At 42.0% G+C, this 22,775-nt stretch overlaps 2 protein-coding genes across 2 annotated transcripts in view; both read right to left on the minus strand.

Moving 5' to 3' along the window:
* The window catches only part of LYST (lysosomal trafficking regulator), a 574,932-nt gene that overhangs the window by 414,948 nt on the left and 137,209 nt on the right, over positions 1–22,775 (minus strand). Inside the window, exons 9-11 of the mRNA XM_083176391.1 lie at positions 22,284–22,350; positions 16,728–16,837; positions 4,773–5,160 (exon numbers count right to left, since the gene is read on the minus strand). Of these exons, the coding sequence (XP_083032517.1) occupies positions 4,773–5,160; positions 16,728–16,837; positions 22,284–22,350 (565 nt within the window). The remainder of the gene's footprint in view (positions 1–4,772; positions 5,161–16,727; positions 16,838–22,283; positions 22,351–22,775) is intronic.
* Positions 741–2,499, minus strand: LOC146062411 (uncharacterized). Its single transcript, XM_083174552.1, has 2 exons — positions 1,893–2,499; positions 741–1,692 (listed from the first exon to the last, which is right to left on the minus strand). The coding sequence occupies exons 1-2, from the start codon at positions 2,497–2,499 to the stop codon at positions 1,229–1,231; spliced, it is 1,071 nt and encodes a 356-aa protein (XP_083030678.1). The 3' UTR covers positions 741–1,228.

Below are 22,775 nucleotides of genomic sequence, written 5' to 3' on the forward strand. Positions count from 1 at the left end.
GAATTCTGGGATGCAGAAGGGAGGAGCCTGCCTCTCAAAGAAGTCAGCATAGGTGCTTTGCTCCTGCAGACCCTCCTACGTCCCATGGTTAGCTGTGTCAACAGGATGGACGAAAGAGAAACAATATTAATAATTGTGCAGTTTCCTTTTCATAATAATTGAAATGCCACTTATACCACTTTTACACCAGAATACCGGATCGGACCCGGGAAATCGAACACGGGATATTGCCAGGGCATGCCCTGCCTTAGACCCCATTTACACTGCACTTCAATCCGGGTTAATCCCGGGTAAGGCCCTTTCACACTGAAAACGGATCAGCCCTGTCTTTCCTTGCTGGTGTCATTAAAAATGGACCTTTGGGCTGTTTGAGATGAGGTCACAAGAAAGGGAAAAGGGAGGGGGTGGGTTCTGCTCACAGCAAAGATGGCAGACGGAGTGGCTGTGTTGCAGTTTGTGCTGTACTTTTCTGCAATAGAGAGTTTGAAGCAGCTTCTCACCCTGTGCTACTTGCTTCGCACTTGGAGTAGGATAGCACAATTCTTGGCTGAGAGGTCTAGATCTCGGCACCAATATTTGTGCCGCAGGAGAGCGCTGATATCATCTAGCCTTACCTCGATTTTGCGGCTGACGGCCATGCGGGATCGCAGGATCTGGGTCAGAGACCGGTGCCACGGAGAAGCTTTCATGCAGACCGTGGAATCTTTTCAGGAGGTGCAAATACAAAAGGACCTCTTTCTTCCAGAGTGGAATGTGCAGGACACAGGGGGCAATCCTGAAGCAGCAGATTATGAGGGTGAGCATGTTGGCAGTGCAGAAAGAATCAGGGCCACCATTGCAGCAAACCTTCCCTCAATGATTTAAAAAAAAAACAGACAGAAATCTTCCAGTTGTTTGCTTTATAATGAAAATATGCATCAAACTGTACATACATTTCACATCTTGTTTATAGATGTTATTCATAATGAAAGACCAAGATATGAGAGTCCAACTGGGAATAGAGAACAATTGTAAAACTTTGTGCCCATACAGTTTTACATCATAGGACACATTATTATAAAATAGAACTGTATGGTGACTGCTCCTATAGAGAATCACAAAAATATTCAGCAATAAAGTGCAACCTTTCTAAAGACTATAAAAACATCAGTGCAACCTTTTTGAAGATTTGAAAAATAAGTAAAGTGCAACATTTTGGAGCAATATTTGAAGACTAAAAGTTTAAAACTTAGCTCAAATTCCGGTACACGGAAAACTCTGGGGACTCTAGGATTGGCGGGTCACTACTAGCAGCACTATTGCCAAAGTTATAATTGGGCCCTCTGTATTCTGGTGTCACCTGGTTTGGTTGGGTAGATGTGGCAGGTTTGAAACTGACACCTCTATTGTAATGATCATATGGGTTGGGTGGGTAGTTAGGTGGGTGGTGGGGATGTGGTGCAGGTTGTGTGAAAAAACCGCCAAATGTACGTTCTAAAAAGGACATTTGCCTATCTTGCATTGCCAGCAATTGAGACATAAATGCCTTCTGGTTCTGTCTCTCAGCTTCAAAATATTTGTCCATGCGAGCATCCTCCTTTGCTTGGACATCAGTATCCAATTGGCGTAGATGGTCCACGATCACCGATGTCATCGCTTTAGCCGCTAGTTCAGACCGATTAAGCTTTTTCTTTTTGGCAGGAACGCTGTACACTGTAATTAAAAAAAAAAATTAACATTATAATTCCATGTTAAGTGTTATACAATAAACAGCAGTATTGTTTGCCAAAATGTGCTAGTGGCCTTCTTCCACCTGCATGCTAGCAACATACTGCAACATATACTGGGCCTCATCCCGCCCTAACCCCACGTTGGTTGTTTAATGAGTGTAAATATATCGAATGTCTACTTACAATTAGAACGTAATGGAGTGCTTCGATTGGGGAGCGTCGTCTGACTGTTTTCTTCCACAACATCATCTGTGGCTGCTTGGGCGCTGTCAGACTGCATGGAAGCATCCATTATATTCTCTGCTGCACCATCATCACCAAACAGCAGCGGTGAAGCCGGGCTCATGTGTGCTGACATCTGCGTGGCTTCAGAAGGCGTTGAGACTGGCGGGGACAGCTGGGAAGCCTGGGTAGTCGGTACATCATGGCTGTCCTGGCTGTTGTCCGTCTGGCTGCAATGGGGTGCTATGGAGGAGGACAGGGCTACAGGGTTGCAGAGTGCCGTGTTTCCAAAAGCACTGTAGCACAGGTCATAGTGCACCCAATCGGGCCTAGCTGCACCACTTTTCTTGCGCTTCTGGTCATTTACTTTGCAGAACTGCTTCCGCAGAGATTTCAATTTGTTTACAACCTGCTGTTGGGAGCGCTGAATACCTCTGGATGCCAGCAATTCTGCGATATTGCGATACACCACTGCATCCCGGACGGTGCCGGTCATTTGCCGACGAATCTCCTCATCTGCCCTGATTTGCAGGAGCTCACGTACCTCCTTGTCAGACCAGTTGGACATGATGGCTCAGATCAGGCTTGGGGTCAGCCAAAGTGCAAAACACTGCACAGGCAGTGTGTGCTGCAGCAGATGAGACTGTGGAGTCAGCTTGTAGCGTGGTAGCGCGGTAACGCTGCTGCTGCGCTGCTACATGCGCCCTGTGCGGGTCTCCAGCTGATGACATCATCTGCCAGAGCCGCAGAAGCTCCAATCAGGTCTTTGCGCCCCTCTACCCACCAAATAACCCGGATAATGGCCGTTTACACTGCCCTGAGCCCCGGATAAGCCCCGTGTCCGACCCTGAACATTTGCCGGGTCAGATTCCCGGGGAACAGTACCCGTGTTATTTTTTTTCAGCCCATTTACACCATGCCCTGCCCCGGACTGGAGCGGCAATATCCCGGGTCCAAAGTCTGGTGTAAAAGGGGTATTAAATAAACAGTTCACACCAGTAGCAATCACTCTATAGTTCATATAGCCTCTGTTGCCAAGAATCTATTATCGAATTGAAATCTTCTGAGGAATCCGGTACATGCAATACCGAAAAAACGCATCAAGAGCCCCTTTTTCTCTCTCTAACAAAGACATTGTGGGACACTCTTTGTGCCGCCATGAGCGACAACGCATTATTCTGCTTGAGCCCGTCTGAGACCTGGTAATTGTGACTATCACTCTGCGGACACCCTTGGACCGCCCTCTCGGCCTGTGGAGGTGACATGGGGGTTTATTCTAGTTCATTCTTTCTGACAAAATCCTTCTTAGATGGACAAAACCATGTGCATTGCAGGGGGGGCAGATGTAACATGTGCAGAGAGAATTAGATATGGGTGAGTTATTTTGTTTCTGTGCAGGGAAAATACTGACTGCATGATTTTACACTGCAATATAGATCTCACTTTGAAGAAAAACCCCACCCAAATCTAATTCTCTCTGCACAAGTTACATCTGCCCCACCCGCAGTGCACATGGTTTTGTCCATCTAAGAAGGATTTTGTCAGAAAGAATGAACTAGAATAACCCCCATGGAGACCACTTACTTACAGGTGCTTTAACATCGGGTACCGTGATCAAAAGTCACAGGTGTATCTTGAGCTCTGCGGTACACTGCTCGGGGCTGGAGCTCTGTGGATACTTCTGCAGTGTGGCCGTCCATCTATTACAGATACAATTGGACGGATTGCCGGCCATCCCTGTCACTCGCGGACGCTAGTCACCTGCAGTGCGATGCCCATCTGCTGCTGATACCGCCAGACACATTACTAACCACTCCTGTCATCCGTGACCATCAGAAATTGGAGAACCACACTTCTTTCAGGTACTCGATCTGGTTAACCCTCACTGGGAACTACAGACCGGTAACCACCTGTGCCCCACATACAGGAATACCTCATATGTTACAGACAGACTAAGATCCTTAAATTGTCCTGCTTGCCCAAACCAAAAATCCCTAAGTTAACCTTTTCATCATCTAATGGAATTGTGAAACTTTTTCAACAAAGGGAAATTGGATAATAGATTCTTGGCAACAGAGGCTCTATGAACTATTAGAGTGATCGCTACTGGTGAGCACTATTTAAGTGGCATTTCAATTTTTCTAAAAAGGAAAGTGCACAATTAGAAATATTGTTTCCTTATATGTTACATAGGAATTCTGTGTCCCACCTATGTCAAGGTTAATGATTTATTTCAATAATAATAATAATTTTTAATGCGATATTAATAAATATTATCCATTTGAGATTTAAATTGTGGCAATTGCGCTCTCTCTTCTTGTGTGACTATTTGTGCTATTTCTTGAGTGATACAGAATCACTCGTGGGAACAGCAGTTGCCATAAATTATAAAAACTCTTTTTATAAATTATTTTTACTGTAGGTTATTTGTGCCCCTGATTTACCTGTCTGTGTCGTTGCGACGTGTCTAAATATATCACACATCCGCGACAATACATTCAAGGTTTCTTATTGTATATTCATGTAATGTACCCCCGGGACCGCTGCAGAAGATCCTGAAGGCTGCCGTGACCATCGTAGGACCAGGTAAGTATGTTAATAAAAAAATATCCAGCAACCGGAAAAATCCCTTATCCGAAATGCTGGTGGCCCCGTATATATATATATATATATATATTAGCTATAGGTTTGTTTGATGTGTTTTGTTTCTTTGTTAGATTAACTGGTCTATAAAGCAACTCAAATTAATCCAAAATTTAAAAATAGGCAATTAAATTATCAATGCTTTGTTATTCATTTTGTTTGATTTCGTTAAACACAGGAAAATTTGTGAAACTGTACCTGCATTTTGCGTGTGAACAGGAAGCTGCTTATTTTTTTTCTTGCTTTGTTTTCCTTTACTCATCAAAATATCCGATTCTAAGTTGTACTCCAGTTTCATCCACAACGTAAAACTAAAACCATCAGACATAGTCTGGCCAATCAAAGGCAAATGAATAGGAGCAATGTGCCATGAGGAAAGCAAATTGTCACAATGAATATCTTTACTTTGCAAAACTTTTGATTTTCTAAACAGTCCTGTGATTTTTCCAGTGGTTGAACCAGTAGGTTTCTGTGCAAAACTGTTTGCTCCAATTAGGTTTTGCTGAAGAGGAAACATCATGTGTTTCAGAGGTGCCATGCAGTTGTTTGCCTCTGTAATACTTAGAATTCCTTTTATAAGCACTTCCTAAAATACAAAAAAAAAACCATGATGCAATGGTGGGATAAGACATCCAGATGACACAGTAATTGGATACATAGTTTTCCTATGTACTACTAAACAACTAAAATATTGTTGTTGTTATTATTATTAAACTATAATATAGTCATGCTGCTTTCACATTGCCAAAACGTTTGAGACCCCGTATTTTGAAACTGTATTTAAAACGGTATCTTACTGTTTTAAACCCCTTTCACATCGCACATAAATACCGGGTCTCAAGCAGGTTTGCAGTGTGAAAGCAGGATAGACAGTAGCTATAAGACAGCGTAGTGCATATGTAATGAGCCGCTCATTACATAAGCGCATATGTAATGAGTGCAGTGCATATGAATGGGTTGCTCATTTCATATGCACATATGTAATGAGTTGCTCATTACATATGCACTGCGCTCTCATAGCTAATGCCTGAGTCCTATATGGCGGTTCAGAGCCGTTCACACTGCATAAAAAAGTCTCTGAACCGTGTAGGACTCTGCTTTTTACCCATTTGCAAATACCGGTTATTTGTAACCGGTAAGTGCAGACTGGAGATTTCACACTGCAGCTCTAACCATTTTAAAAGGCTAAAAACTCGGCAATATACCTGTTAAGAGCTGCAGTGTGAAAGGGGTGTCAGTTTTTCATTTCTCAGAATTGTAATAGCTTACAAATGTGTAACATGATTAGTAATTTAAATTGAACAAGAAACAGCAGATAAACCAACATTGAATACAGATTACGCAAACATAAAAAGTTTACCACTGGATCTAATGTATGCCATACAAATATATGGAAGACAATAAATGCACTTAATAGGTCAGCACTCATATAAAACATGGTTACACTCATATACTGTATAAATCAAGAATAGCACCAAATCCATGAGAAAACAAACACAATATAAATAGCAAGTGCACGGCTGGGGTACAAGACTAACAAAAACACATGTAAATAATATATAAGGGGATTTTTGTAAGAATTTACCGTTCAAATCCCTTTCTCTGATTTCATCCTGGTGACACAGCTCAACCTTGGGATGTAGTAGGGTCCGAAGGAGACAGGCACCTATGCTAAAGATTTCAGACGCAGGCTCCTCCTTTCTGCATCCCAGCATTCCTCAGTACAACTTCTAGAGCACACTAGGATACATTAACAAAGTACAAGGCTTCAGCCGAGTAACCCCCTGAAGAAAAGTCTGCACTTCTGGCAGTAAAGCCACCTTTTTCTGAAAGAAAATAGATAAAAGGTGACAATTGCATTTGAAGAGACTGTAGACTCAGCCCTGATGAGAATCCATCCTGTAAAAATTCCAACAGGCTTGAAATCTTGAATCTAGATGTGTGGACCTTCTGTCTCTCACACCATCTAATGTAGGTTTTCCAAACCCTGTAATAATTAGCCGCATAAACTGGTTTCCTTGCACTAATCATGATACAAATAACCTCATCTGAAAACCCTTTCTTCTTTAGAATGGAGGTTTCAAGAGTCAAGCCGTCAAATTGAGCCGAGGAAGGTCCTGATGAAAGAATGGACCTTGCCTGAGAAGATCTGGTCAGAGCGGTAGACACCACGACTGTGTAGACAAGCTCAGAATGTTGGAATACCAAGATCTCCTTTGCCAGTCCAGAGCTATCAGTATGACACATGCTCCCTGTGTCCTCACCCTCTTGAGGACCCGAGCAATCATGGGAAATAGTGGGAAGACATAGGCCATCTCGAAATTCCAAGGCACTGTCATGGCATCCACCGCCCACGCTAAGAACCTGGGCACCTGGCAATTGTGCTTGGACGCCATCAAATCCAGATATGGCATTCCCCAGCAAATCACATTTTCCTGGAACACCTCCAGGTGTAGAGCCCATTCTCCTTCCAGGAGCTCCTCTCTGCTTAGGAAAGCCGCTTCCACATTCCAAACTCCTGGAATGAACACAGCAGACAAGACCAGAACATTTTCCTCTGACCATTGAAAAATCCTGGTAACCTCTTTCATCGCCAATTTGCTGCGAGTACCCCCCTGATGGTTCAAGTAAGCCACAGCCGTGGCATTGTCTGATTGGATTCGAATGGGAGAACCACTCAACACTTTTTCTGCCTGTACCAGTGCTTTCCAAACTGCCCTCAGTTCCAGCACATTGATCGGCAACTTTGATTCCTCCCTGGACCACAGGCCCTGTAATCTTGACTCCAGGGCAACAACACCCCAGCTGGTTCTCCGACCCCTTGCCTGTTTACATCCTGCTATCTAACCACCACCCACTTGCTTGCACCTCTTGTAATCTGTCTGTCTCCCCTTCCTACTAGATTGTAAGCTCCTCCGAGTAGGGCCCTCTTCCCTCCTGTTGTCAAAGCCCTCTTCTCTTCACATGTCACTCACAGCTCTCCTTTACTCCAACACTCAGTGACCATCTTTGTCCGCATTCACATCTCCATCATTGGCATCTAGCCTCTAGTTGTATGTTGATTGAGTCCTCACTACTTATATCAAAGCTGTAATGTGTATTGAACTGTGGCGCTCTTTATTTGTACTGTATTCTTGTTATTTATTCAATGTTATGTCAAGCTTTGTCTCCCTGTATTGTTCCTTTGTACGGCGCTGCAAAACACTTGTGGCGCCTTATAAATAAAATTATAATAATAATAATAATAATAATAAAACACGCCAGGATGTGCCATTGGAACTGCCTGGAATAGAATCTGGCATACTGAAGGGTTTCGAAGGTCGCCACCATCTTGCGTAGGAGTTTCAAGCAATGCCATACTGATGGACTGTTCGACTGTAAAATATTTCAAACATGTCCCTGGCTTTGTTCTCTGGTAGAAACACTCGATGGAGATGAGTATCCAGAAGCACTCCCAAAAACTGGAGCCTCTGAGTAGGGCAAAAATGGGATTTTTGTAGATTCAAAATCCACCCATGACTCTGCAAAAAAATTGCCCTTGACAGATTCACCTGCAACTTCTCCTCCGACTCTGCTTTAAATAACACGTCATCCAGATATGGAATAATCACAATTCCCTGAAGCCTGAGAGCAGCTGCCATTACTGTCATTATGTTGGTGAACACCCTCGAAACTGTAGCCAGTCCGAAGGGTAGAGCTCGAAACTGCAGATGCAGATTGCCTATTGTGAAACGCAGCAAAGATTGATGTTCTTCGCATACAGGAACGTGCAAATAGGCATCTTGAATGTCCATGGACACAAGGAATTCTCCCGGTTCCAGGCTCGTGAGTACTGATCTCAAGGACTCCATCTTTAAGTGATCCACCCACAAGTGCAAATTTAGAGACTTTAGGCTTAGGATTGGTCTGAATGACTGATCCAGTTTGGTTACTAAAAAGAGAATGTAGTAAAACCCCTTCTTCCTTTCCTCCCGTTGTACCGCCACGCCCTTCACCAGGAGGGATCTCGCTGCCCCCAATAGGGCTTTTCTTAAGCATGCCTTCCTGGGTAAGGGTGTAGGTAAAAATCTCCTTGGAGGAGCCCCTTTCAGGATGATCCTGTATTCCTGGGAAACCACATTGAGAAGCCAGGGATCCTGACCTGACCAGGCCCAAACGTCCAGGTACTGCAAAAGGCGGCCCCCGAACTCTGAGTCCAGACCGGGGAGCCTCCGGCCCGTCATGCGGAGGGCTTCTCCTCACCCTTGGCAGTCTGCTTTTTTGCAAAGGCACCAAAATGGGATTTGGAAGCTTTACCTTTCCCTGCACCATATCTCCCTCTTCCTGACTGTCCTCTGGAAGAAGCACCCCCTCGAAAGGACTGGCGAAAGGCCGCAAACCTGGAAGAACCCGGTTTACTTGGCGGCGTGGGAAGAAAAGTACTCTGTCCCCCTGTTGCCTGTTTAATGAGGGATTCCAATTCAGAACCAAAAAGCAACTCTCCTTTAAAGGCCAGCACCTCCAGAGATTTCTTGGAATCGTTATCTGCCTCCCAAGCTTTAAGCCACAAGGCCCTTCCGGCCATCACTGAAGTGGCAGACACCTTGGATGCAATCTTGACTCCCTCTTCCCCTGCTTCACAGGTGTATTCAGCTGCCGCCTTTAATTTCTCTGCCAAAGCAAATGCTTCGGAATAAGGCTGGAGCAGTGAACATAAGGTGTTTGCCCAGGTAATCATGGCGTTAGAGACCCAGGCTGAAGCAATAATTGGTCTAAGTGTAAAGCCAACACCCTCAAACACAGCCTTTAAGCAACCCTCTAACTTCTTATCTACAGGGTCCTTAAACGCAGCAACACCTTGCAACAGGCAGAGCGGTATCTTTTGACAATCTAGCCACTGGGGTATCCGCCAGTGGAACAGTCTCCCACAATTTTACGTGTTCTTCCGGTAATGGGTATAAAGTCAGAAACTTTCTGGGCATAAGAGGCTTTTTATCTGGTGTTTTCCACGCTCCTCCCAGCAATTCTTACATGCCTTCATTCAAAGGGAGCGTGACTGCGTCCCTGCGCTGTCCCTTAAATCCACATTGCTGTGGGGCTTTATCCCCTTCAGATAAATTCAAAGCTTGTCTAACTGTGATGATCAAATCATCCACACCAGGGACAGAGACATCCTCTTCTCTCTGATCCCATGCTATATCTTCTACACATTCCCCTTCTTCCTCTGATTCCACATTAGGAACAGGTGGAGATAAGGACAACCTTTGGGGAGCCCTCAGACTACTTAGTAAACTGCTCCATAAGGGAATTAAATTTTTGCACCCCTTGCAGAAAAGCAGGGTCCCCTTGTGAGGGGGGAATGGAGCCCATAGAAATGAGAGGATGAAAATGGTCTGGGAGATCTCACCAACTCATCTCTCTGCCTGTTTAACACTTGCACTAAGGCAGATACAGACTTGCTCAGAGCAACAGCCCATGCAGGTTCTGGCTGCTCAGCCCTCTGGGCTTGCGCTCCACTAGGCACAGACTCACATAAAGGGCAAATGTCCCCATGGTCCATCTGTTCAGATGTTAATTTAAGACCGCAAATTCTGCAGTTTGTTTCCCTGGCTGACACACCCTCTCCTAACAAAGCAGCATTACACGTTTCAGTCATGCTAAATAACCACAGTGCAAATAAGTCAGGCGTCAGTACAAAGCCAATATAAACAGTGTATTTAACTGTCTGCTGTATGACCCTCCGTGGTCACCAGGGATGGCGTTGCCTCTGGAGTAAACAAATCACTCTGTCAGCAGGAAAATTCCTCTCCTTCCAGCTCCACACAATGAATGTGAAAGGGCACCAAAAACAAAGTGAGGGAAGAGACCAAAGTCCCTGCTACAGCGGGGAGACAGGTCTTTAGTGCCTTTTTTCCCCCCTGTGAGCCGCTCCCACTGTTAGTTTCTCCCTTCCTTGTAACTCTCCATCACTGAGGATCACATGGAATCGTACAGCTCTGCTGAGCTCCTGTAACAGGCTGCAACCTCTGCAGAGTTCAGCCTGTAAACCCTTCCAAAATGGCAGGCGCCATCACGAGGTATAAGCTCATAAAAATAAGTATACAAAAAATAAACAATATTATTGCACGCACTCCTATTGAAGATTTTTAGAACTGTATTGAACAGCTGAATGTCCTTTAATTGGATTGTTCATAAATGCTACCTCTAGGGGTGGTGATAGGTTTAATCAATTGTGCCGTAAGGAAGCATACTGGATTTTTGCTTTCAATAGCTTGCATCCAGCAGGTTTAAATGAATGTATAGAGCTAAATAACATCTGATCAGTTTAATCCCTTTGCTCTGTAAACATTTCCTCAATATATAGCTCAGTTTTTCTTTGTATTTTGAACTATAATAGTGTTCTGTATTTATAAGATTAATTCTATAAAATAGGAGGATTGATGTTTAGCTATTCAACTATCTATTTAATATTCAGCTATCTAGAGTTCAATAAGTTGGAATATCTACTATTTATTTTATACTTTGTATGTCTATATCCCCTGTTTTCTTTGTAAGTGCAGATTTTTCTGTATCCTATATTATAATACTGTAGCATTATTTGGATAATGTCTCACATTGTAATAAAGGTACAAGATACAGAGATAAAAAGGAAAAACAAATTTTGCTGAACTTTGCTGGCAACGAGGATTCGAACCTGGAGATTGCATAGGCAATGATTTTGTTTCTAAGCGGGAACACTACTGAGTGAGCCATTTGGATCCACATATGTAATACACCAAACTTGCGTTCATTAGTCTTTCTAAGAGGTGATCTTAGACACACTTCTTTATATGTTCTTCCTTTGTGTCTCCGTAATATATCAGGATGCCATTCCTCAACTTATTTATTTCTATTTTATTTTTATGTTTATATTTATTTTTATTACTATTATTTCTTTTTATTTCTATTTTATTTACATATTCATCATTGTTATATTTGTATGTATTTGCTAATAATGCCTATAATTGTTATGGACATTACATTATACTGCACAAAGAAGTGCAGAGGCATTGAGATTAATGTTTTATTACGATATATGAACACTTTGGAAAATTACATCACAGATAAGTAACAAGTGCTTCTGCTAAAACTTAACCCGCTAAGGGTTAACTAACAACCTGGAATTTCCTGGAAGCACTAATTAGTACTCTGATATGATTGGATGATAGCCTTTTAAATAGCATTGCTCACAAACCTTCTGTCAGTCCCTGCTGTGCTGTCAGTGTGAGGAACTTCCCCTGGAAGCCTCACACTGTGCCTGCACTAACTAAAGTGAAATATTAATAAAAACAAACAAACACCCTAGCTACTCTTTCAATGGCTGCCGAACCAACCCTTCAGCATAGCACCCACTCCGGTGGGCACCTTAATGGAAACTGAGGAATGCTGGGATGCAGAAGGGAGGAGCCTGTCTCTTAAATCTTTAGCATCGGTGCCTCCCTCCTTCAGACCCTTCTACATCCCAAGGTTGAGCTGTGTCCCCAGGATTAATCAAAGAGAAATATATTTCATAGGCAGTGGTAAGTCTGAGTTTCTGAGCAGTGGAAGCATGTCTGAGTTTCAAAAATCTATAACAATAGGTGGTTTCCAAGTCAAACGCCTCCTGTCAATGCATAAAAAAAAAATCAAAATGCTGTATGTAAAGTCCAGTAGTGCTGCAATACATAAATCCAATGGTGCTTACCTGTGCTGCTGTATACAAGTCTGATGGTGCTGCAGTATATAAATCCAGTGGTACTGCCCTGCGTTGCCGTATATAAGTGCAGTGGTGCTGCTTCCGTATACAAGCCTAGTGGTGGTGTGTGTTGATATAGAAATGCAGGACCCACAATTTAAAGACCAGTAACCACTTCCTACTACTAGTGCTGAAGCTGCTCCCATGGTACTTGTGGAGTATCACGGCTCCCACGATGCCCATCGTATGCAAAAAAAAAAAATCGCATCGCATACGATTTTGCACTGAAAAGCATTGGAATTAGTATTAAACATGTTCAATGGCCCCCAACTGTCATTTTTGAGGCTGTACCACCCCCACTATCAACGCGAACCCGAAGCGTGGTGAGCGCCGCGAGCCCGCGAGGGGCGGCGGTACGCGTCCTACGACCTTTTCATACCCCCACCATCCACGTCGGCGTGGAGCTGAGAATATAAAGTGTGGCGAGCGCAGCGAGCCACCGAGCCCGAAGCATGGCGAGCCCCGCGAGGGGACGCGGATACCTTCACAGGTATCCGCGTCCCCTCACGGGCTTCATAGGTGTCCGCGTCCGCTCGCCACGCTTCGGGCTCACCACACTTTCTATTTTCAACTCCACGCCAACGTGGATAGTGGGGGTATGAAAAGGTCGTAGGACAAGTACCGCTGCGCTCGCCATGCTTTGGGTTCGTGTTGATAGTGGGGGTGGTACAGCCTCAAAAATGCCAGTTGGGGGCCATTGAACATGTTTAATACTAATTCCAATGCATTTGGATGCTTTTCAGTGCAAAATCGTATGCGATCGCATGCGATCAAATCGCATGTGATGCGATTGCATACGATTTTGTAAAAAAAACGGCCAAAATCGGTAAAAATCGCATCGCATGCCACTATATATGGCATGCGATGGGAGCCGTGATACTCCACAAGTACCGCTCCCACTATTTATTACTTTAACAATGCAAGTCCATCAACGTCATCTAAGGCAGATGACCAAATATAAAAATAAAAAAAGCAAAATAAGCAGACGAGGAAAGATATTGGCCTATGTCCATTACTGGTGATTCTGCTTCTCATGAAGATGGAAGCCCTCCTCCCTCTTGAATTTTTTTTTTTTTTTTAAAGTTTGTTAAAGCACAGGAAATCATTGTAAGTTCAGAGATATTACAAATCCCCAAGGAGAGTCCAAGTATGTCTGCAGTTGCAATGTCTAGGCCTGACCTTTCCAACACCGTACGGAAAAATGAGGCTACTTCCATCAATTGCATGTTGTAAGGAGAAGTGCCAGTCCAGTTGTGGACATTGAGATTGAGGATGTCACTGTAGAAGTACACCAGGATGAGGAGGATATTGGTGTAGCTGGCATTGAGGAAGTTTCGGATGAGAATTCTGATAGTGATGTGGTTTGTTTGAATAACACTGTGGAGAAAGTTGTTGGCCGTGAGGTGAAAAGGCCCACAGTCATGCCTGGATAAAGAGACTAAAAAATCCACCTCTGGAACAATTTCTATCCAAATGCAGACAGCAACTGTCTTGCCATAAGTAGCCTTCGTAAAACTGTAATAAGTAGGTGTAAGGATGTTAAGAACCTAGAAACATTCTGTCTTCTACGTCACCTGCTGCACATTCATCATAAGTCATTGTAAAGTTCAGAAACTTTGGCTAAGAGAGTAAGCAGTCCAATGACACCTAAATCCCTTTTTCTGTTGTATCCAAGCACCTGCAATCCACACCATCAACATATCATCTTTAATTTCCTCCTCAATCAGGAGTCCTGCAGGCCATGTCAAAGGCATGGCTGATGGATTCTTCCGGAGGATCCTTAAGTGCTACACTGCTGCCGTTGTGGTTATTGCTGCTGGGAGTGCAACAACACCTAATGTCACCTACTATTTTAACTAAGCAAATGATTGTACAACAGTCCTTTGCGAGGAAGATGAAGCAAGACATCAGTCACCCTGTTGCAAGCAGAATACTGAGGACAAAACAACCGTGCTGGAGTCCGGAATGGTGTCCCGGGGACCAAATCCCATCTAGATTCCACTTCACTAGGCAAGTAATTCCCAGACTTTACAGGGACATTATGAAGAAAAATTGTCCTTAATGTCCTCAGATATGCTGTTGTACCCAGTGTCCATTTAAACACGGACATGTGTGGGTAAACAAACTGGACCACCACTCTTGAACTTGCCCTGCCATCATTTGAAGCAAGACATGGAATTTCACCTTCTATATGCTTCAGAGAATGGAGGAGCAGCAAAAGGCCATTCAAGCCTATGACGTCCGCCTATGACGCAGACAAAGGAGGGGGAATGCAATTAGATTTAAAGCCTGCTGGTGAGAAAATAGTCAGCTCAAGCAGAACGTGACACAGCAAAAGCTTCTCCTTCATTTTCTCCAGCAAATGAGGCTGCAAGAAATCAAATCAAATTTTCCTGGTACAGATGGAGCCGGGCTCATCTTTGCTGGCGAATCGCCAGAATGTCACCGCTGGTGATCCGCCAGCAGCCCGGCTCGCCATCTGACTGAGACGCACGTGCGTCTCATGCGCATTTCAGTGTCCGTGCGCCGCGGCAACGGGACCCTGTCCGTCTAAGCTTCAGGGAGACGGACAGGGTTGGGGAGGGGGGATGCGGGAGGCGGTGGTGACCCCGGGTGACCGCCGACAAGTCGGCAGGGTCCCGGGGGAAGCCGTCGGAAGGGGACGCGCGCGCGCATCCCCTTTCGCAAATACAGATGGCGTCGCCATCGCCATCCCCTGCAAAGTAGAGCCCGGCTCCATCTGTACACCTACTTTTTACATCTGGTCCAGGCTAAAGGAGCTGCCTATCATTACAGACATGTCTACTGTCACTACATATGATGCTGTCACCTTTGAAAGAATGGTTGAGGATTATATCAGTGACAGCATCAAAGTAGACAGACAGTCCATATCTGTACTTGCAGAAAAAATAGCCAATTTGGAGGCCCTTCCACAAAATGGTTTTATTTCACCTAAGTTGCCCCCCTCCAGTGTGTATTTCGAAAGCGTTTTTAGTGCACCCGGGAACCTTGTCAGCGATCAGTGTAGGTTTATTCCACAAAATGTGGAGAAGATGATGTTCATCAAAATAAATTACAAACACCACCAGGAAGATCTCTACCAGCAACAAATCCAGAAATTACACAGGGACCTAGGATAGTGGATTCCAGCAGGGATGAATTAATACTCTGAGGATGAGTATGTACACACTGATGGGGGGAGGAAACCAAGGATGAGGACAACATCTTGCCTCTGTAGAGCCAGTTTGTGAATGGAGAGGTACTGTAGATGGTTTCTTTTTTTGTGCGGGCCCAAACAAAAAAAATAAGCAGACCATGTTGCTGAAATGATTTGATTGTTTTTTTTTTAAAGTGTGTATGTTCTCTTTATACAACATAAGGATGGCTGGGAGTGCCCTGAGACAATTCCATCTTGCAGGTATTTTGTTTACTAGGACTAGTAGTGTAAAAACAGTACTTATATAGATACAGACTACGCCCCTGGGGGAAAACAGCACTCACCGGACTTGTATAGATGATTTCTTCAAGGTAAATGTCCAGGATTAATAGTACACATTTCAGTCCCTTAGGACCTTTTTCAAGGCAGCACAAGGAGACAACAGATACAGCAGATATCAAGGTGTGAGATAGGGAACTGGGATTTCTCATTTGCTTAAGGAACCTCTCTTTGAGGCACCTTGTAGTTCTCCATATAGCAGTTGCACTGAAGAACATATATTACAAATACTGAGTTGATCAGTGTCTCTATTTCGAAAGACTCATTGGTGTCCTGAGACCTGAAGAAGGTGGTTTCATTTAAGACAAAAGAGCAAGTGATACAGGAGGAGGACCCACTTTTGAAGCATCCTCCTATACTTAGTATTAACTAAATAAGGGTATGGTTGATGAATATATTAAGTAATGACTGCCTTATATTGTTCATTCTAGCACCCGCTTTCTCTGAAAACCCCTGCAGTTCCTCTTCCCTGCCTCGGGTGTCACTGTCTGCTGTGGTGTTTCTAGCACAGGTCTGGTTTGCATATCAGTGCTGATATGCACTGACCACACTGTGCTAGAAGCACTACAGCAGACAGCAACACCCCAGGCAGGGAAGAGGAACTGCATGGGTTTTCAAATATAGCGGGTGCTAGAATGAACACTACCCTAATTACATATACAAATCTATTATTCACCAGCAATAATAAATATTTTAATACACTTCTAACAAATACATATGCATAAGCACTAAGTTAAGCACTGCTTACGTAACACATGTATTCAAATAGTAAAAATAGTAGGACTGCAAGTTTATACTATAAATGTAACTTATAGAGTAACGACACATATCACCTTTGTCACACTATAACTACAGTAAGTTGCTTAAAAGTACAATAAAACAATCATGCTCTTCATTTACTTACAACGTTTAAAGTCTTTTCCAGAAAACAATGGAGGAATAGTGCTAACTCATTTGAACTGATGCTGTAGCTCATTAATGTAACCAAGAGATCAATCAGAACTTCATGGCATTCTAGAAAACATTTGTCAAAATTGTTAAATCAAAATATTTGTATTGTTAATGAGTACAATTGCACACTATTAAAATTCCAATGCAAATAGAAAAAAATATAGAAAAACAAAACCAATTTTGGCAATTTCATTAATTGTACCGGAGGTGAAGAACAACTAAATACAGATGTTCTGCTACATTTTTGCCACTGTCACATTAAACTGCTCTTCTAGTTGTGCCTAGTCATGAGTGGGTTTACTAATGGCGAGTGTCTTTTTGCACAGTGTTCCTGAAAATGCATCTTACCCACATCACTAAAAAAAGATGCACACGCAAACTCCACTGACTCTCCACTGACTCTCCCCAGGCCTCAGGTGACTCTCTCCCCTCAACGCAGCCATATACCTGGGTATGGCTGTGTTTTTCAGACACACAGTGATCAACTCTGTATCAGGCCCTAAATACAAATTTCCACTGAGAACTATACACTAGAATGAACAATAGAACTGAGGAAAGCTACTGAGCAGCTACATTTTGTAGAGGTGGGTTTACATAGGAGCAGAAGCCATTTTGAATAAGCAATACTCATGGGTACTGGTGATAAGTTTCTATATTTAAAAGGGCAGTGGCCTGAAAACATTTGGGAGCCAATGAGCTTAAAATTTCCATTTCTCAAATAGCAACAATGCTAATGTTTTTTGCTTATCTTGTCCCCACTACGAGATAAACAATACAGCGGGTAAACGAAGTATAGAACATATCAACATTGTTCTCAGTAAATATATCTGGAAATGGTGATATTGTAAAGAAATTTTCACCAACAACCCATGCAATCCAAACATGCAAAGAAATCAAACCATCTTTATAAATTAAGTTAGTGTGTAATTAGTGATCTATTTTGCTTATGTCTTGGCTTTTCATGCCTTTTTGTAACTCCAATATGTTTTTCCTGTATTACTTCACATTATTACACAAAACTTAATTCATGGACATCGATGGTTTGATTTATTTGCATGTGTGGATTGCATAGGTTGTTGCTGACATTTGGTGAAAATTTCATTTCAATAGCCCCTGAGTTCAATACTTATTCAATACATATATTACAATATGTATATGTAATACATACAGTCAGATCCATAAATATTAGGACATCAACACAATTCTCATATTTTGGGCTCTATACACCACCACAATGTATTTGAAATGAAACAAACAATATATGCTTTAACTGCAGATTTTCAGCTTTAATTTAAGGGTATTTAGATCCAAATCAGGTGAACGGAGTAGGAATTACAATGTTTTCTATATGTGCCTACCACTTTGTAATTGTCCCATTACTTTTGGGTAATCAACTCAAAAGCTATTTCATGGACAGGTGCAGGCTATTCCTTCTGGAGTTGATTCCAGGTGTGACATTTGCATTTGGAATCTGCTGTTGCTGTCGACTTTCAATATGAGATCCAAAGAGCTGTCACTATCAGTGAAGCAAGCCATCATTAGGCTTAAAAAAATCAAAACAAACCCATCAGAGAGATAGAAAAAACATTAGGTGTGGGCAAATCAACTGTTTGGAACATTCTTAAAAAGAATGCATGCACCGGAGAGCTCAGCAAAACCAGACCCAGAAGAAAATGGAAAACAACTGTAGTGTATGACAGAATTACAGTACATCCCTGGTGAAGAAAAACCCCTTCACAACAGTTGGCTAGAACAAGGACACTCTCCAGTCAACAATCAAGAGAACACTTCACAAGAGTGAATATAGATGGTTCACCACAAGATGTGAACCATTGGTGAGCCTCAAAAACAGGAAATCTAAAAAATCCTTTACAGTTCTGGAACAACATCCTATGGACAGTTGAGACAAAGATCATCTTGTACCAGAGGGATGGGAAGAGAAGAGTATGAAGGAAAGAATATGCTCATGATTCAAAACATACCACCTCATCAGTGTATGATGGTGTATGATCAGGCATGATGGTGGTAGGGTCATGAAGTGGGCATGTATGGCTGCCAATGGAACTGGTTCCCTTGTATTTATTGCTAATGTGACTGCTGAAAAAAGCAGCAGGATAAATTCTGAAGTCTTTTGAGCAATGTTATCTGCTCATATTCAGTCAAATGCTTCATTAGACGGTACTTCACAGTGAAAAAGGACAATGACCCGAAGCACACTGAAAAAGCAACCAAAGAGGTTTTTTTAAGGCAAATAATTGGAATGTTATGCAATGCCCAAGTTAATAACCTGTCCTGAATCGGATTGAGCATGCATTTCACTTGATAAAGACAAAACTGAATGGAAAATGTCCCAAGAACAAGTAGGAACTAAGAGCATCACCAGAGATGAAACCCAGTGTCTGGTGATGTCTATGCGTTCCAGACTTCAGGTTGTAATTGACTGCAAAGAATTTGCAACAAAGTATTGAAAATTGAAAGTTTGATTTAGGATTGTTTAGTTTGTCCCATTATTTTTGGTCCTTTAAAAAGTGTGAGGCACATAAAGAAATTTCTACACCATTCACCTGATTTGGATGTAAATACCCTCTGCAGTTAAAGAACATCTTGTTTGGTTCATTTCAAATCCATTGTGGTGATTTGTCTTTCTGAGTAGTCAGAGGTGTATCTACTCTGTGGTTCTGGATGTTAGCTGCACTGTGGTTTTATTGCGCATTCACACAGTTTGAATTACTGTACTTTCTATCTGTGATGTATAGAGCCCAAAATATGAGAACTGTGTCGATGTTCCAATATTTATGGACCGGAATGTATATTTGTATTATATATTTCATAAGAGTGTTTTTCACTCAGCCAGTGTTGTTATCAGTCATCTACTGCTCCTGCTGATAGCAAGGAGCTAATGGGTTTATTTACAAAGTTTCAGGATTTAAAACAAGGTGCTTTAGATTATTTTTATAGGCAAAATTTAAAAGAAAAGGGTTGCCCAGATGGGAAAATCAGGCGCAGTTTTGCTTATGTATGTAAATTATTGGTAAAAAATTAAATATAAACTCAAATCCACAGCTTATGTGCTGCTCCCAACAAAAGACTACTAAGCCTTGCTGGTAAACAAAAAAACACAAAATAAATAAAGAGAGCGCACTGTGTTAATGTTATTAAAAATAATAATTAAGTAAAAAATCTAATAAAAGATCAACACAGTGCGCTCTCTTTATTTTGTGTTTTAAAATCTAAAAGAACCTGAGATGTACATAAACTGTACAAGACTACAAAAGCTTCACATTTTGTGTTTTTTTTTTAATTTTATTTGTGGTTTTATGGGTACTTGTTTCCTAGCACGGTGCCCGTCGGGCCCTATCGCATACCTTAACTTAAGGTATGCGATGGGACCCGACCGACCTGATTTTCGGGCTTTAAAGACGTTTTTAATACAATTAAAATATTGGTTGCATCGCATTATAATGGCATGCGACGCGACGGACCCGATTTTTACATTGGGTCGACCTTTTCATACCCCCACTATCCACGTCGGCATGGAGTTGAATTTATATAGCCACCGAGCCCGAAGCGTGGTGAGGGGACGCGTAATACGTGTGAAGTAATGCGCGTGCACTCGCCATGCTTCAGGCTCAGTGGCTCGCTGCGCTCGCCACATTATCTAAAATCAACTCCACGCCGACGTGGATAGTAGGGGTATGAAAAGGTCGGAGGACGCGTACCGCCGCCCCTCTGCGCTCGCCACGCTTCGGGTTGACGTTGATAGTGGCGTTAACAACAGGGGGGGCATTTCACATAGTCATTACCCATCAGGGTGGGTATACAATTAAAAATGGGGTCTGGGGGGCATTTAACATTGGGTCCAATAGTAAAATCGGGTCTCAGGGACCATTTAACATTGGCTCCAATGGAAAAATTGGGTCGGTCGCGTCGCATGCGATTTTTCAGACCCGATGGCATACAATTAGAATCTGTGGCGCAGTGCTAGGAAACAAGTACCGTTTTATGAAATGTACTCTCCATTTACTTCTATTTTTATGTAATGTACTTTTTATATTTCATTCTGTAGCTTATGGATATATATTTTTTGTATTACAAATAAATACCTGTTTGTATCTCTGTCTCCTTTTGTAAAGTGCAATGGAATATGCTGCGCTATATAAGAAACAGTTAATAAATAAATAATAAATAAATACCTTTTTTAATTCATTTTTTTTTTTGGTATCATGATGATGTTGAAAGATACGCATGATCCAGCAATTTGAATTGTGACTCGAGTATGCTAGCCGAGTCACTTCTGAGAAACAAAGATACCTTTCTACGTACATCTTTACCTTACATCTTGTGAGCTGGGTTATATCATATACCACCAAAGAAACACATTCTAACTTTATTCGGAGTTGGGGTACGATATACACCATCATAGAAATATAGTTTGTATCTCAGGTTCTTTCCATGTGAGTACGGTATGCAATCCAATACTCTCAGAGGAAAATTGGAGGGATCGGTGACTCACTAAAACACCTACTCTTCATTAGAACACTGTTGTGACAATTAACCATCCAATATTGGATGTATTACACTATTATGATGTTTCCCCTTTTATACGACTTTTAAATGACTTGTGACAGTAAATCATCATCCAAAAAGGATTTGAGACCAACATCAACTTAGTCATCTGCTGAAAGAGTACACAAGGGTAGTTTTGTTAAATCCTATTAAGTAGCACTGAAATTTGATGTTTTCCCACTCTGGGGGAGTATTGAACAAGCAACGGTATTTTCGCCGGGCAGAGTTATCGGCATTTCTACTCAATGCAGCCATTTCCGACTAGATTAAAGCCCATGCAGATTCTGCATTTTAAAAAGTCAAATCTCCATTTTCAAATGGCTGCTGGATTGTTGAATCTGTGGCCAGATTCAACACAATGCACGTGGATTCAAATGCAGAAACATTTCAGACATTCGGATTGGCCGATATTTTGACTGTCGCAAACTTCCCGACAGTCAGAATCAACATGGAATACCCCCATAATTATGCTTATTTGTTTGCTAAATAATTGCTCTTTTAAATTTCAGCCATAAACACAAAAAGTGCCAGGTTTTACATCCCGAAGTTTCGTAAATAAACCCCTAAGAGTGGAAAATAAGGCACTAATGATAAATAGGGTTAACATGTAGATATGAAGATCATCAATATAAATTAACACACAGATCTAAATCCTTTTTATTTGTATTTTTTATTTTTTTTTAAGATACTGAAGAGCAAACCAAAAGTTATAAGTGGTTTATATTCCACGTATCTAAAGGATCATAATGCTGAAATACTTTTATGCAAACTGCATATATGTTTAGATGGTTGTTTAAGTCACATTTTTTATGTAACAATATAAAAGACTTCTTTGATATATTATAGTGTAGTTGTACAAAGAAAGGGACACTTCACAAAGTAAAAAGAAAAATGTCAAATTCTACAAAATTGTTTAACATCTATATTTCTGCATATTATTTACCTTGTATTCCAGGATCAGTGCTAGCAAAAATAAACTGAAATCCCATCAGTAAAGTTTTTGTTGTTTCCTATAACAGAAAGAGAAGAGTAATAATAATTGATAGTAGCTGATGTTCCTGGTTTCAGCGTGACAAAGTTCAACTGGGCAGGACATTTACCCCCTTGAGTTAAATTTAGATAAATGCCTGCTTATTGGGTTGCTACAAATAACTGTCACAGTTTCCAGGTCACTCAGCAGGTACACATGAAGAGTCCACCAACTGTCACATTTTCCAGAGTAAATGCATCAGTTATTTTTTTTTCTTATTTAAAAGGCATATTATTCATACTTATCTATCCACGTGGACATAGAGGGAGAATATAGAATAGTGTGAGAGTAGCCTGAAGCAACTTCCATGTCGACAGCAAAAAACATGAAAACTCGTGTCCACCTTTTTCATGTGTTGACCTTTTGCCTGTGAACCCTATGACCCATACCAGCCCAGACAACTTT

Source organism: Crinia signifera, chromosome 3 (assembly GCF_055691185.1).
Source record: "Crinia signifera chromosome 3, ASM5569118v1, whole genome shotgun sequence".
NCBI classification, from domain to species: Eukaryota; Metazoa; Chordata; class Amphibia; order Anura; family Myobatrachidae; genus Crinia; species Crinia signifera.